This window comes from Mustela erminea, chromosome 4, assembly GCF_009829155.1.
Source record: "Mustela erminea isolate mMusErm1 chromosome 4, mMusErm1.Pri, whole genome shotgun sequence".
NCBI classification, from domain to species: Eukaryota; Metazoa; Chordata; class Mammalia; order Carnivora; family Mustelidae; genus Mustela; species Mustela erminea.
Window position 1 is genome coordinate 98,608,238 of NC_045617.1, and position 14,421 is coordinate 98,622,658.

General features: G+C 43.1%; 1 protein-coding gene across 2 annotated transcripts in view; it reads left to right on the forward strand.

Annotated features, from left to right (window-relative positions):
- PAQR8 (progestin and adipoQ receptor family member 8) overlaps nt 1–13,962 on the forward strand; it is a 43,184-nt gene extending 29,222 nt beyond the window's left edge. For both annotated transcript variants that reach the window (XM_032340249.1, XM_032340248.1), the window contains one exon: nt 9,663–13,962. In XM_032340249.1, the coding sequence (XP_032196140.1) occupies nt 9,687–10,751 (1,065 nt within the window). In that variant the 5' untranslated portion in view covers nt 9,663–9,686 and the 3' untranslated portion in view covers nt 10,752–13,962. The remainder of the gene's footprint in view (nt 1–9,662) is intronic.
- Nucleotides 13,963–14,421: the final 459 nt, after the last annotated feature.

Sequence of the window (14,421 nt, forward strand, 5' to 3'; positions counted from 1 at the left end):
GAGAGAGCACATGCATGAGCAGGGAGAGAGGCAGATAGGGAGGGATAGAGAGAATCTGAAGCAGACTCCATGCTAAGTGCAGAACTTATCACAAGGCTTGATCTCTCAGCCCTGAGATCATGACCAGAGCAGAAATCAGAAGTCAGACTCTTAACCGACTGAGTCACCCAGGCGCCCCTAGAAGTTGGGAGGTCTACATCCTCATCTGGTGCTTTCCTAGAGAATCAGCTTTTCCAAGACTGTGTTCCATTTAAGTAGGAAATACATCAGGGAACACCATTACTTTGAAGCACTTCTATTTGGCCTCCAGATACAATATCATCAATACCAAACTATGTCCATTTGCCAAATATGGAGTTTTTCAACTAATTCTCTACTTTATTAATCAGGGAAAGACTTTTTAGATAGCATGCTACAGACAGCAGAATTCAGTGACTACTCTCAGTGTTGGTGTGCTTTCCTCCAACAGGCTGATAAATGACCTTGGTCTTTAGATTTATGATTGGAATGCCTCACCACACCAGTTCTGCAAAGCCAGCCATAACAAATGGCATGTCTCTACAGTGAGAGGCCCACTGGGTTTATGATCACTTTTATCTGGGTTAGAGACCCATTTGGATTGTCTGATAGATTTCAATCAGATTTTCTGGAAGTCACATTTTCTTCTTCTGAAATCTGATTTACAGATCAACTAAGTGGCAAAGAAATGAGCTTTGTGATACTGATTGCTTTTGTAAGGCCAACTGCAAATTATCTTTGTTAATGGAGCAGAGCAGCAGTCAGATATACAGCAGTATATCTGAAGTTGCATGTCATCATTTTTGGGTATGCATTTAGAGCGCAGTTTTTAAGGACATAGTGGTTAAGAGCCCAGACTCTAGGGCCAACTGCTTTGGGTTACCTGCTGGCTCTGGGGCTTACTGTGTAGCCTTAGGAAAGTTACTTAATCTCTCTGTGCTTCTGTTTCCTCAGCTGTAAAATGGGAATAATGACAAGAATAGTACTAATGCTAGATAGTTGTTAGGAAGTTTAAATGAGCTAATATTTGCAAAGAATCTAGAGTACTTTCGGGCATGTAATAAACACCATGTAAGTGTTTGTTGTTATTGTTATTCTGACATTTTCATTCCATTTAGCCATTTATTCAACAATTTTTTTTAAAGATTTTATTTATTTATTTGACAGAGATCACAAGTAGGGAGAGAGGCAGGCAGAGAGAGAGGAGGAAGCAGGCTCCCTGCTGAGCAGAGAGCCCGATGCGGGGCTCGATCCCAGGACCCTGGGATCATGACCTGAGCCGAAGGCAGAGGCTCTAACCCACTGAGCCACCCAGGCGCCCCTATTCAACAACAATTTAACTGGAACATCTCCTTTGTGTTAGGCACAAGTAGGAGGTGATAAAAAATTCTCAAGCCCTCAAAGGATCTAATAGTTTAGTGGGCAGAGAATATAACAGGCACAATTCAAAGATACTGTAGGTTTGGTTCTATACAACCAAAGTGTTTACTGCAATCAACTGAGTCAAATGACTTCTTTGGTTTCCTAACACATATACAAGTTATATTTATGCTATTCTGTGTCTGTCAAGTGTATAATAGCATTATGTCTTTAAAAAACAAAGTACATTCCTTTATTTGAAAAAAAAAATTATTGCTAAAAAATGCTAATCATCATCTGAACTTTCAGTGAGTTGTAATCTTTTTGCTGGTAGAAGGTCTTTCCGTGATGTTGATGGCTGCTGACTGGTCAAGGTGGTGGCTGATGAAGGCTGGGGTGGCTGTGGCATTTTCTTACAATAAGACAACCGTGAAGTTTGCCTCAATGACCGAATTCTCTGTAGTATGTGATTCTGTTTGAAAGTGTTGGTATTTGACCTCTTCCCATGAATGTTCTTAATGACATCTGGAATCATGAATCCTTTCCAGGAGGTTTTCAGTTTACTTTGCCCAAAGCCATCAGAGGAATCACTATCTATGGCAGTTACAGCCTTATGAAATATGAATTAAATAACATTTAATTTAATTTATATTGTAAATTCTGTAATTTATAAATTATGGAATTTATTTATTTTTAAGATTTTTAACTATTAATTTGAGAGAGACAGAGAGAAGCACAAGCAGAGGGAGAAGCAGAGGGAAAGGAAGAAGCAGACGCTCCACTGAGCTGGGAGCCGGACATGGGGCTCAATCCCAGGATCTGGAGATCATGACCTGAGCCAAAGGCAGACAAGCAGCCATCTGAGCCACTCAGGTGCCCCTAAATTATGGAATTTAATTAAGAATTAAATTAGATTTGAGAGTTGAAATGACTCCTTGATCCATGGGCTGCAGGATAGACGCTGTGTTAGCCAGTGTTAAAACATTAACCATCTCCATAGAGCTCTTGGGTGATCGGGTGTACTGTTAATGGCTGTAATATTTTGAAAGAAATCTTTATTTTGAGTAGTAAGTCTCAAAAGTGGGCTTAAAATGTTTAGTAAACCACGTTATAAACAGATGTGTTATCATCCAGGCTTTGCTATTCCCACTTATAGAGCACAGGGAAAGTAGACCAAGCATAATTCTTAAGGACCCTAGGACTTTTGGAATGGTCAGTGTGCACTGGCTTCAACTTAAAATCACTAGCTGCATTAGCTTCTAACAAGAGTCAGATTGTCCTTTGAAGCTCTGAAGCCAGGCACTGACTTCTCTGTAGCTACAAAAGTCCTAAATGGCATTTCCTTCCAATAGAAGGCTGTTACATCTACATTGAAATTTTATTTTGTTATTTAATGTAGCACCTTCATTAATTCTCTGGGCTAGACCTTCTGTGTAACCTGCTGCAGTTTTCTACATCAGTACCTGCTGCTTCACCTTGTACTTTTATGTTATGGAGATGGCTTCTTTCCTTAAACCTCAGAGTCAGCCTCTGCTGGCTCCAAACTTTTCTTCCTCAGTTTCCTTACCTCTCTCAGCTTTCAAAGAACTGAAGAGAATTAAGGCATTGCTCTGGATTAAGCTTTCACTGAAGGGAATGTTGTCGCTGGTTTCATCTTCTGTCCAGAATGTTGAAACTTTCTCCACATCAGCAATTAGGCGGTTTCACTTTCTTTTCATTGGTGTTTCACTGAGGCAGCACTTTGATTTCCTTCAAGAGCTTTTCCTCTGCATTCACAACTTGGCTGGTTTGTGCAGGAGGCCTAGCTCTGGGCCTGTCTTGGCTTTCAACATGCCTTCTGTATAAAGCTTAATTATTTCTAGCTTTTGATTTGAAGTTAGAGATGTGTGAGTCCTCCTTTCACCTGAATACTCAGAGGCCATTGTAGGTTTATTAATTGGCCTAATTTCAATATTGTCATGTCTCAGGGGACAGGGAATCCCAAGTAGGGGAAGAGAGATCAGGGACTGGCCAGTCCATGGAGCAATCAACACACATTTATTAAGTCTGCAGTCTTATATGGGCACAGTCCATGGTACGAAAACAAATATCATCGTAATAGCAAAGATCACTGTAACAAATGTGGTAATAATGAAAAAGTTGGAAATATTATCAGAATTACCAAAATGTGACACAAAGTAAGCAAATGCTGTTGGAAAATGGTGCCAACAGACTTGTTGGATACAGTGCTGCCACCAACTTTCACTTGTAAAAAATGCAGTATCTGGGGGCACCTGCCTGGCTCAGTCAGTAAAGCATGCAACTCTTGATCTTGGGGTTGTAAGTTTGAGCCCCACACTGCATGTAGAGATTACTTAAAAATAAAATCTCTTTAAAAATGCATTATCTGCAAAGCATACTAAAACAAAACACAGCAAAACAAGGTATGCCTATAATGAAAACCAGGACACTGTAATTATATAGAAAGGAGTGCTGTTTTGGGGGGAGAAGGGTAGTGCAGTGGTAGTATAGGCAAAGAAGCACTTGTTTCTTGGGGAAATTTGAACTGGGGCATGAAGGATGAATAGGAGTTGGCCAGTGGGCATCAGTGTTGGGCATTCCAGTCATGTACACAAGCAAAGAGACCTGAAAGAATGGTAGCATTAATGGAATACAACATAAAAGTGGCAGGGTTAGAGGATGGTTGGGAATAGTCATGGAGACACACAGGTAGGGACCAGAGGAAAGGCCTCCTATATCCTACAAAGGTGTAGGAGATAATGAGCACCCAAAGTAGGGTACATGTGAGCACCCAGAGCAAGGGAACCCAGCAGGTGGAGAAGGTTGCAAGGAGCAGGAGGGGCCATGGGCATACCTGGTATAAGCAGTTATATCTGTTACTAGGAGACTGGAGACCAGGCCAGGCACCACACTGCTCATCTCTTCAGCTCCTCTCTGAAAGTTAAATGGTTATTTATGGGCACTTGACATTGCATAATGCAGAGAAACACAACACTCACAGAAACAGGTCATTTCATTGTTTTATTTAGCGTGAAGAGGGGTTGCATTCTGGGTAGTTTTCATCCATCAAAGCTAGGTAGACAAAAACCAAACCTTCAAAATGCATACTTTGGTCATGATTTCTTTATAGAAAGAAAATGTAAATATATAACTTTTTACTAAAATGTCAAATTATTGCTCTGAACATAGATTTTACCTGTTCTTCTCTTTCTATTTTTGTCTTACAATAATTATCTTTAATTTTTTCTAAATCATCTTAAAGGAACATCTGAAATAAAACTTTAAGATTGGACCCCTAAATGGTCCAAAACACAATGTAACTTTTTTTTTTTAAGATTTTATTTATTTACTTAACTGCCAGAGAGGAGAGAGATCACAAGTAGGCAAAGAGGCCTGCAGAGAGAGGGGGAAGCAGGCTCCCTGCTGAGCAGAGAGACCGAAGCACGGCTGGATCCCCGGACCCTGAGATCATGACCTGAGCCGAAGGCAGAGGCTTAACCCATGAGCCACCCAGGCGCCCCTGCTGCATACTATTTTAAATGTGGGAACTTGCATACCACGCAGTTCCTGCCTCGAATGGAGCTGGCCAGGAATGGAGGAGTGAGCAGAGTAAACCAACAATCAGGACCCCAGACCGAAGTGTGCTGGGGGAGGAAGGCCAGGGTAGAATGTTGCTGGGGAGAGTCTCAAAACTGGCTTAGGGGTTAGCAAAAGCTTGCTGGTGGAGCTCCTGGGAGGAACGTTGATGAACTGGAGTTGCTGGACTGGAGGGTTGTCATTGTATGCAGTAGAATGCATTAGAGATAAAGAGTGTGGCACTTTTGAAAAACTTCCAGTGCTAGCTATATCATCTAGGCCATCAGTGGGGGGTGGAGGGGCATGTGGATCCTCTCCTGGGAGAGGAAACTGGGAGTGTTAGGAGGTCAACAGAAGTTGGCCTGTTAAGGGCTAAGAGTTTGTGTTGTAAACAAGCAGTGGTGAGCTGCTATGGGATATGGGGAGGGGAGTGGTGATCAGATTTCCATTTTTAAACTAGCACCCTGACGTGGCTTGGAAAAGAGGGTCTGGGGGACATGAGACAGGGGAGCTGGAGGAAGAAATATCAGTGATGACATTGCTGTTATCCTCTGCATAACTTCATTTTGAAGGCCTGAATGGAAAGCAGTAGAAATAGAATGAATGAGTGGATTCCAGAAATGTTCAGATAAAATCAACAGACCCTAAATGACTGATTTGATGTAGGGGAAGGGTCAAATCTGGGTTGAAGAAGTTTGAAAATGTTGAGTTGAAGTGCCCGTGGAATAGTCAGTTGGAAATCCAGGGCCACTGGATAACTGAATCTAAATTTCAGGGAAGATTTGGCTGCAGATGTATGTGTGGGAATCATCTGATACAGGTGCTAGCTAAAACCAGGGGTATGGGAGCAGTACCCGCATGAGAGGGACTGTGGATGTGGAAAAGGGAGCAGATGGTGGACTGCAAATACCACAGTTGACGGGGTGGTGGAAGGAAACAAACAAAAAATCAGGCAAGACTAGAGAGGACTGTGTCATTTAAGTCGAGAGAGGAGGCATTGGTCAGCAGCCTGAATCCCCACAGCTTGGGTGAGATAAAGAGTAAAAAACCTAAAAGCTTTCTGCAACATCAGATCTAAACTTTTGCTAATGCCATCGCACCTACCCCACTTGCTGCCTTATTACTCCCCAACAGCCCCTCTGCTCAGGGACCCACAAAAAAGCCACTGCATTCCCTCGCTCATATTCACCCCTCTCCTGGAATGCCCTGCTCCTCACCCCTTCACGTGTCTCAGCCCCAGCACACCCAGAGTATGCTCTGCTCTGGAGACCTGTTTGTATTTCACTCTGCTTAACACCCAATTATAAGTGGTCTGGTGATATTGGCTACAGATTCATGAACTTTCAGAATTACCTTGTAGGCTGTTTGAGGTGAGGGGTCTTATTTTTTTTCTTCCTTCTTGGCTTTTGTAGTCTGCAATATTGTTGAGCTGACAGTCTTTGCTCTGGAAGAGCTCTGTTGTTGATCAAAATATGATGAGCTTAGCCAGTTCATGAGAATTCTTCAGGAAGATTTCATTTTGACTGGCTCAGCAGAGGAGCTGGAGATAACCCTGTGCAGAAGAGATCATTCTAAGGTAATATCTTGGTTGGCTGATGATGACATCATCAAGGAGAAGTCCATGGGGACATGAAGGGGAGACCCTTACTTAGGGCCAGCACCAGGAAGGATGGAGGTATGTGCCTGCACTAACATCATGAGGCCAGTATGTGGTTTCTTCCCAGATAGGTTCTCAGACTTTACAGCTGGCCCTTTGAAGCCCATTTCTAGAAGCACAACACACTCTGGCTCAGTGAAAGTAGTACTGTGTATGGGGGTAGCCACTGGACAGGGGCTTCTGAAGTTAATGAAGATAAAACAAAAAAGTCTACCCTCTCACCATTGCTGTGGCTGTGGTGGCTGTTCTCAGATAAAGGGAGAATTTTATGGCTGGGGAAGGGGCAGTTGCTGAGCATGGGACAAAGAAATAATCCCCTCTCTTTCTGACTATTATTTTAGAATTTTTCATGACCCTACACTTCCAAAGAGGACTTTAGATCCTTTCACCCATAGATAGATGACCTAGATCTTTATAGTATCCTCATTGCTGACAGAAATAAGAGATCATATCTTGAGTCGGAGGCCAATGGGGTGGTGTCCCTGCAGCAACCAGGTCTCCTTGTGTTGGGGTGCACACTCCAGAGGATGGAGTTATTAAGGAGACCCTGAGGCTGGTGTGGCAGCATTTTAAAGATCCTTGGGAAAGAAAATTCATTTGCAGGAGGAATAATGATTCTGCCAATATTTTTTCCTGTGCATCCTTTCCTTTGAAGCTAAAGTTAAAACCCTTATATCTTGTACTTCTCTGCTTCTTAGTTCTATAAACCTCTTCTAGTTTATTTTCCATAAGTATGAGAGAAGTAGAAATAATTTTCTGAAAAGGACTTGTCAAGCTAAAGCCATGAAGTGAGGTTGGTGATAAGAAGACTGGAAGAATGCTTGGGGTAAGAGCCCTGCACACAGGGCTTTCTGGAAACTGACAATAAAGCAGCATCATGATCTGTCCTTTCTCCCTCAGAAGAGACAGATGCCAGTTGATTCCCAGGTCTGCATTGTGTTTGGTTCCAACTATTAGACAACCAAAACCCAGTTTTCAGTCCTTAGAAATTCATTTGTATTATTGCCCTAGACACCGTATTTTGTGGAGACAAACATAAGCAGAAATGGTGCAGTCATGTGTTATTTAACTTTGGATGTGGACTTGTCTCCAGTTGGTTTGGGTGCCCAGAGATGATGGAAACACCCTTAGATGGCAATGCTTGGTGGGGCCTACCTGGGAGCATCTTTAGGGATTCCTTCCTCTGCAGCTCATATCCCCAGTGACTCACCTCTTTTACTCCCAAGGACAAAATCACACCAATATTTCTATCTGATTTCCCTCTCCACTTCACAAGAGATGGCAGAAGCCTATATCTAAAGAATAGCACTCTTTAATTCTGCAGGGCTCCAACAAAGCCCAGCTCCCCCAGGCCACATGGTTCTCAGCCAGTAGCCACAGGACAACTTGAAATATTATCCAGTGTCCCAGGCCCAGTCATGCAGTGGGTTCACTTGATTCTGGGGCCAGCATACTCCACCTGTTCCCACCCTCCCGTCCCTTTCCCTTAGCCCTGATGTCCTCTGTCAGCAACAGCCACAGGAGGTCAGTTGGAGGAGTCTCCATCTAGAACTTAACTCCCAGTTCCTGGATCCCCCTGCTGGCCAACAGCAGAAGCTCGGCTTAGCTTTTTTTGTTTGTTTTAATGAATAAGGTATTCTGATGACTGTTTTCTTTCTCTCTCAGTCACCTTCTTTTTGTCCTTCTGACTCCATAATTCTTAATAAGCATTTAACCACCACAACCACTCATACAGTATGTAGAATTATTACTCCCATTTTACAGATGAAGAAATTGAAGCCTAGATAGCTCTATCTAGCCCAAGGTTACCCAGCAGATGGCCCCAAACCAAGGACTGAATCCAGGTCTCCCTGGACTTTTTTATTTTTATTTTTATTTTTTTACATTTTATTAATTTTCATACCCTGCATTTTAGACCTGGTATTTTTTTTTTCCTTTTCAATATTGATTAAGAAATGTGAGTAGGAAGATTAAATTTTCCTCACTAAAATTAGTAGTGCCTTGAGCAGCACTTGGTGTATCTCTCCCAGCAGAAGGGCTCTGAAGCGAGGGGGCCATTTAGATAAATCGATCAAGTTTTGAACTTCTCTGAAGAAAAGAGGCTGGGAAATACGAAGTAGAGAAGGTAGCTGTATATATGCTGAAAATCCATTTCCAATCCAATTTCTAATCCATTTACCCAAAAAAATCCAAATGAAATTTTGCAACTATTTTGTGAAATGTTTTATGAGACAATTGCTATGCTCATCTGGCTCATCTGTCATGTAAAAGTTCCAAATGTAGGGTAAATAAGAATTTTTGAGATCTGAAATTCATTGAGTATAGATTTAGGTACCCAGGAAAGGCAAATCCAAAGCTACTTACTTTCCAGAGCATAATTTAAAAAAAGAAACACCCCTCCCAATCTTTACAATTAGATTTTACGTTAAATTTAGGCCACATGCTAATTTCCTTTAACTGTTAAATTATTTCCCAGAATATGTACTGGTCTTTATCAACCAAATTCATGACTCATTTGCCTGTCTTTACACTGAAGTTCAAGTTAACTATTGCTTATCTCAGAATTTCAAGTTACTGGCAAACTTAGTGGATATTTTAAGATGAGGTGCTTAAGAAGTGTAGGCTGTGGTTAGCACCATAAATATTTACAATTTTGTAGTATCTCATACTATTAGAGCGTGTGTGATGTCTACATTGTAATAGTATCTAGGAATACTCAGAGCCCCTGAAGGCACCCTTACTTATCTTGTGGCTGCCATTACAACAGGCTGGCTAACAGCCCCAGCCTACCAGATGGGACTTGGCTTCACACCGCAGTGGGTAGCAGAGACGAAACCAGAACTTTCAGAACTTTCGGGTGGGAGGGGATCTTGGTATAACTCCACTGGGTACAGATGCAACAAAAATGAGGCTCAGAGAAGCCGCACGCGGCTCCCGGGCTCCCTGCCGCTCTAGAAGCACTAAGCAGCCCCACAGCCCTTGCCGCCGCCGCAGCTCCGAGCGCCTGCCCGCCCCCCTTGCCGGTGTGCCGATTCTCCTGTGTTCTCCTCAGGTCCGGTCGGCCGCGCCGGCAGCCATGACGACCGCCATCTTGGAGCGCCTGAGCACGCTGTCGGTGAGCGGGCAGCAGCTGCGCCGCCTGCCCAAGCTCCTGGAGGACGGCCTTCCCAAGATGCCCTGCACCGTCCCCGAGACCGACGTGCCCCAGCTCTTCCGGGAGCCCTACATCCGCACCGGCTACCGCCCCACGGGCCACGAGTGGCGCTACTACTTCTTCAGCCTCTTTCAGAAGCACAACGAGGTGGTCAACGTGTGGACCCACTTGCTGGCCGCCCTGGCTGTGCTCCTGCGATTCTGGGCCTTCGCCGAGGCCGAGGCCTTGCCGTGGGCCTCCACGCGCTCGCTGCCCCTGCTCCTCTTCATCCTGTCGTCCATCACTTACCTCACGTGCAGCCTGCTGGCCCACCTGCTGCAGTCCAAGTCGGAGCTCTCGCACTACACCTTCTACTTCGTGGACTACGTGGGCGTGAGCGTCTACCAGTACGGCAGCGCCTTGGCCCACTTCTTCTACAGCTCCGACCAGGCCTGGTACGAGCTCTTCTGGCTCTTCTTCTTGCCCGCAGCTGCCTTCTGTGGCTGGCTGTCTTGCGCCGGCTGTTGCTACGCCAAGTACCGCTACCGGAGGCCTTACCCGGTCATGAGGAAGCTCTGTCAAGTGGTGCCGGCGGGGCTGGCCTTCGTCCTAGACATCAGCCCGGTGGCCCACCGTGTGGCCCTGTGCCACCTGGCTGGCTGCCAGGAGCAGGCGGCCTGGTACCACACCCTCCAGATCCTCTTCTTCCTGGTCAGCGCCTACTTCTTCTCCTGCCCGGTTCCTGAGAAGTACTTTCCGGGTTCCTGTGACATCGTGGGCCATGGGCATCAGATCTTCCATGCCTTTCTGTCTGTCTGCACGCTCTCTCAGCTGGAGGCCATCCTTCTGGACTACCAGGAGCGGCAGGAGATCTTTCTGCAGCGCCATGGCCCCCTGTCTGTCTACATGGCCTGCCTTTCTTTCTTCTTCTTGGCGGCCTGCAGCGCTGTCACCGCAGCGCTTCTGAGACACAAAGTCAAGGCGAGACTGACAAAGAAAGATTCCTGAGGCTGGCAGGTGGGGTGAGGTGTAGAGGCAGCCTGCCGTGATTTGGGGAAAGCTCAGTACAACAATAGGAGTTGACTTTTTGTTTTTAAGAGTTGCTTTTAAATTAACACATATTTCCAAGGATATGCTATGGCATTGGAAAGCCAAAGGAGTCAAGAATTTTGTTGTTCAAAGTTGTTGCTAATAAAAGGAGTATTACTTTTCCCTCTGTGTCACAGCCTTATGAGATATAGGAAAGGAAGGGACTTTGGCTAGGATTCATGGGACACTGAATTAAGGACGATCTTTCTGCCTGAAAATTTAGTGGAATTTTGATTTTGGCCTCAAGGGCCAAGCGCTGGAGCTAAAGGGGTTATAAAGTTGGACTGGAAAGTGAGTATGTGGCTGGTCCACACCGTATTGGAATGGCCATACTACCATACTGGTCTTTGGTAATTGAATAAACTGACCCAAGAACTTGATTTCATTTGGATTTCAGATTGTCCAGGGTGGAGAAGTCAGAAACTTCAAGATGATTCAGTGAAACCCTTAGACATAATGAATTACTTGGTTCATCTGATTTCTGGTCCCTCCTCTCTGGCCCACTTTGACACTGACCCTTTTCTCAGGATGACGTCTGCCTGTTTTCTCTACAGTGTACTCCCATCTGTACTTTGCATGGTAATATAGAGGACTATGAAGCAGTCATATTTCCAGGAAATGCTTGGATCCATGTGGACATTCAGGAAGCTTATTTTCATATACTACTAAATGGTACTAGAAAGTACAGTGCCAAGAGCCATCAGAAGGCCCAGCCAACAAGCATGGATACTGTTTTGTGTCCCGAGACCCTTCTGTTTTATACCTGTGGACTGCAGTACTTGAGATCTATCAGGGCTATCTTACAGGCCAGAAAATCTGGGGCTTGTGCTAGGAAATCTTCTCCAGATTTGGACCAACATGTTTAAAGAAACAAAACCCCGAATAGAATGAATTGGTTCTGGCTCTTCTAGGGAACTGATTATTTCAAGAGGAACCCAAGGTCCAGATTCTTAACTAGATGCTGCCATTTACAGACCCACATATCTTCCCTAGTTCAGGGTCTTCAGGCAGGAGGCTATGCCTCAACTTAGAGATGGTTCCTTAAAATAATCAAGCTCCAGGACAGATGAGCATGTGTGATCACTGTGGGTTGGTCCCTGAAGACTCCTGTGGGTAAGAATGGTGAACCAGGTACCCTGTAGCTAGAATTTTCTGTTGTCCAGTAGCTCCTGTGGGATAGGGGGTACTTGTGATTGATGTGTTCTGGCCACACAACCCTCTCTGAGGACTGATTTATGTATTAATCCAGTGAAGGAGGCTGTGTTGATGGAGGAGCCATGGGAGTCTTCTCAAAGGCTATGTTTCCTATCAGTATAAGGTCCCTTTTACTACAAAGGGAAGTACTTTGTTTTCACTCCAGTTTGATGAAACTCTTCTATTAATAGGTTATTTTATCTTCAGGTCTTTATTTTCTTCCTTTCTCTGAGCAGTTTGTGGATTTTGTGCCTTATAAATGGAAACATATGAACAGTTTACTTAATACATGGGCATGCACAATTTGCAGGTTTGGATTACTGGGATAAGAAAAAAAGAATGCATTGCTTTTGAAAGAAGAGTCAGAAAACCAGAATTACTTATAAATCAAAAGGCACTGTCAAAAAAAAAAAAAAAAAGACATTGTCAGTCTGCATTTTGGCAAAACAAAACAAAAAAACACAACCTCAACTGAAGTTTTCCTATAATCTTCATATCAAGAAAGCGTATGTCTTGTCTGCTACATGGATTTCCTAGGTGGATTTCTCTGTTAATCCTTAAATACCTGAACTTTTGTGCTACCCAAGTGTCTTACATAAGTTTCTGGGGTGCAGGCCAAATTCATCACAAATAAAGCTGACAAAACTGAAGCCAGTTGAACCAAACAAGGTGATGGGGGAATTGTACAAACACATCACAAGAAGAGGGTCTGTTTAAAATGTTTGAAATGTTCATTTTTATGGAGTGAAAGATCATATTCTTCTAAAAGTTAGGAGGAAAGTGTAAGTCAGGCTCTTGAATATGGCGGTGGTCCTGGTGGACAGAGATCTTCAGGCCAAATGCAGATAAATTTTAGAAAATAGGAAATAGGACAATAACAGTGATCTTCAAATGCAGTTGACAGACCAAGGTAAGCTGACACACTCTAAGCAGTCTATGACAAGTTCAGATAGATTAAGCTCTTTAAGATATTGCCACAAAATTATTACTTTAATTTACACAGGTATTGGTCCCTCAAGTGGTAGAAAATTTTTTAAAAATAAAGTTTTTCACCAGAGGTAATTGAGAGCACTGGGGACTACGTACCTCATTAAAATACCAGTATCATAAAAACAAACAGATGAGATAATCAGTGTCTTATTAGAAATATATAAACATAAGAAATGCAAATGTTTTAAGTTACTCAAACTTTTGAGGGACTAAATACTCCTTTTAGAACATTTTCATTAAAATGAGTGTATCAGCCAGGAACAGATCTAGTTTACTTAAAAGAAATGATTAAGTATTTGATAAAGGAGATGATTGTTTTCTTCCAACATAGCCTTCCCAACAGTTGACATCTGGAAATTCTGCCGGTTCTCTCTCTCTCTATTAAAACATAAATGCTTCTGGGAAACCTAAACCATCAGTCATTTACATCTTGTGAATAAAAATTCTGATGGATTTGTATGAGGCCCACTCAGGGTAAGGAAATGGGGCATCAGGACGCAGCTGACTGGGGACACATTTGCCTATTTCCCTCTTGTCTAGTACTTTCTGACTTATATTTACTAATGAGCTAACGTCAGTACTCAGATGTTGAAAGTTTCATTCCTCACCTCTGCTAAGAGCACTTCACTAAATAACAACACTCTGAGTCCTCTATTGGAAGCTTGAAATAGTAGGAGCTCAGGTTGTGGAATGAAGGTAGCTCATTCCTGACTCCTATCCACAAATGGTACTTTAATACTTAACGGGTTCTTCAGATGGTACACTGTAGTTTCAAGTGGACCCTCCAGATGGCGCTCATGTCTTACTCAGCGTGGCTATTGTATCCAAGGCTGTTGATTGTATTGGTCCTAGTGTTTTGCTTGATTGCTTGGCGAAGAAAAAATGGAACTATTTTCTGTTTATATAAATCTACTTATACGAATGACCATTAAACAGATTTTGTATATATGGATTGTTGTACTGTCAGCAACTATCTTGTTTCTTTGACAAGGCCCCCTTGTCAAAGAAGGTCTTTGTAAACAGGGTCTTTTCATAGTTCAAAAGAAAAGCAAACAGCTTGCTTTCTTAAGTCGGTTGGCTAAAGATCTCTACCTTAAGGAAAGGTTTTATCTAGACAAACATTAACAGAAGGAGGGGGTCAGGACATTTTATATCCACCTAGAAGTAGGGAAGTACAAAATCCTTAAAAATCTCCATACCCGAGCCCCCCAAATACACACACACACCCTAAATATTTCCCCACTTGTGGAAAGATAATATTGCCACCTCCCCCCAAAGGTTATGGAGTTGATTTCTCTGAGAATATCCATCTAATTGAATAAGTACTTCTAGTTTCATGGAAAATAGTGTTAAATGTTTTCAAATTTTTGAATCAATGGACTACATTTTTAAAATACAAAAGTTA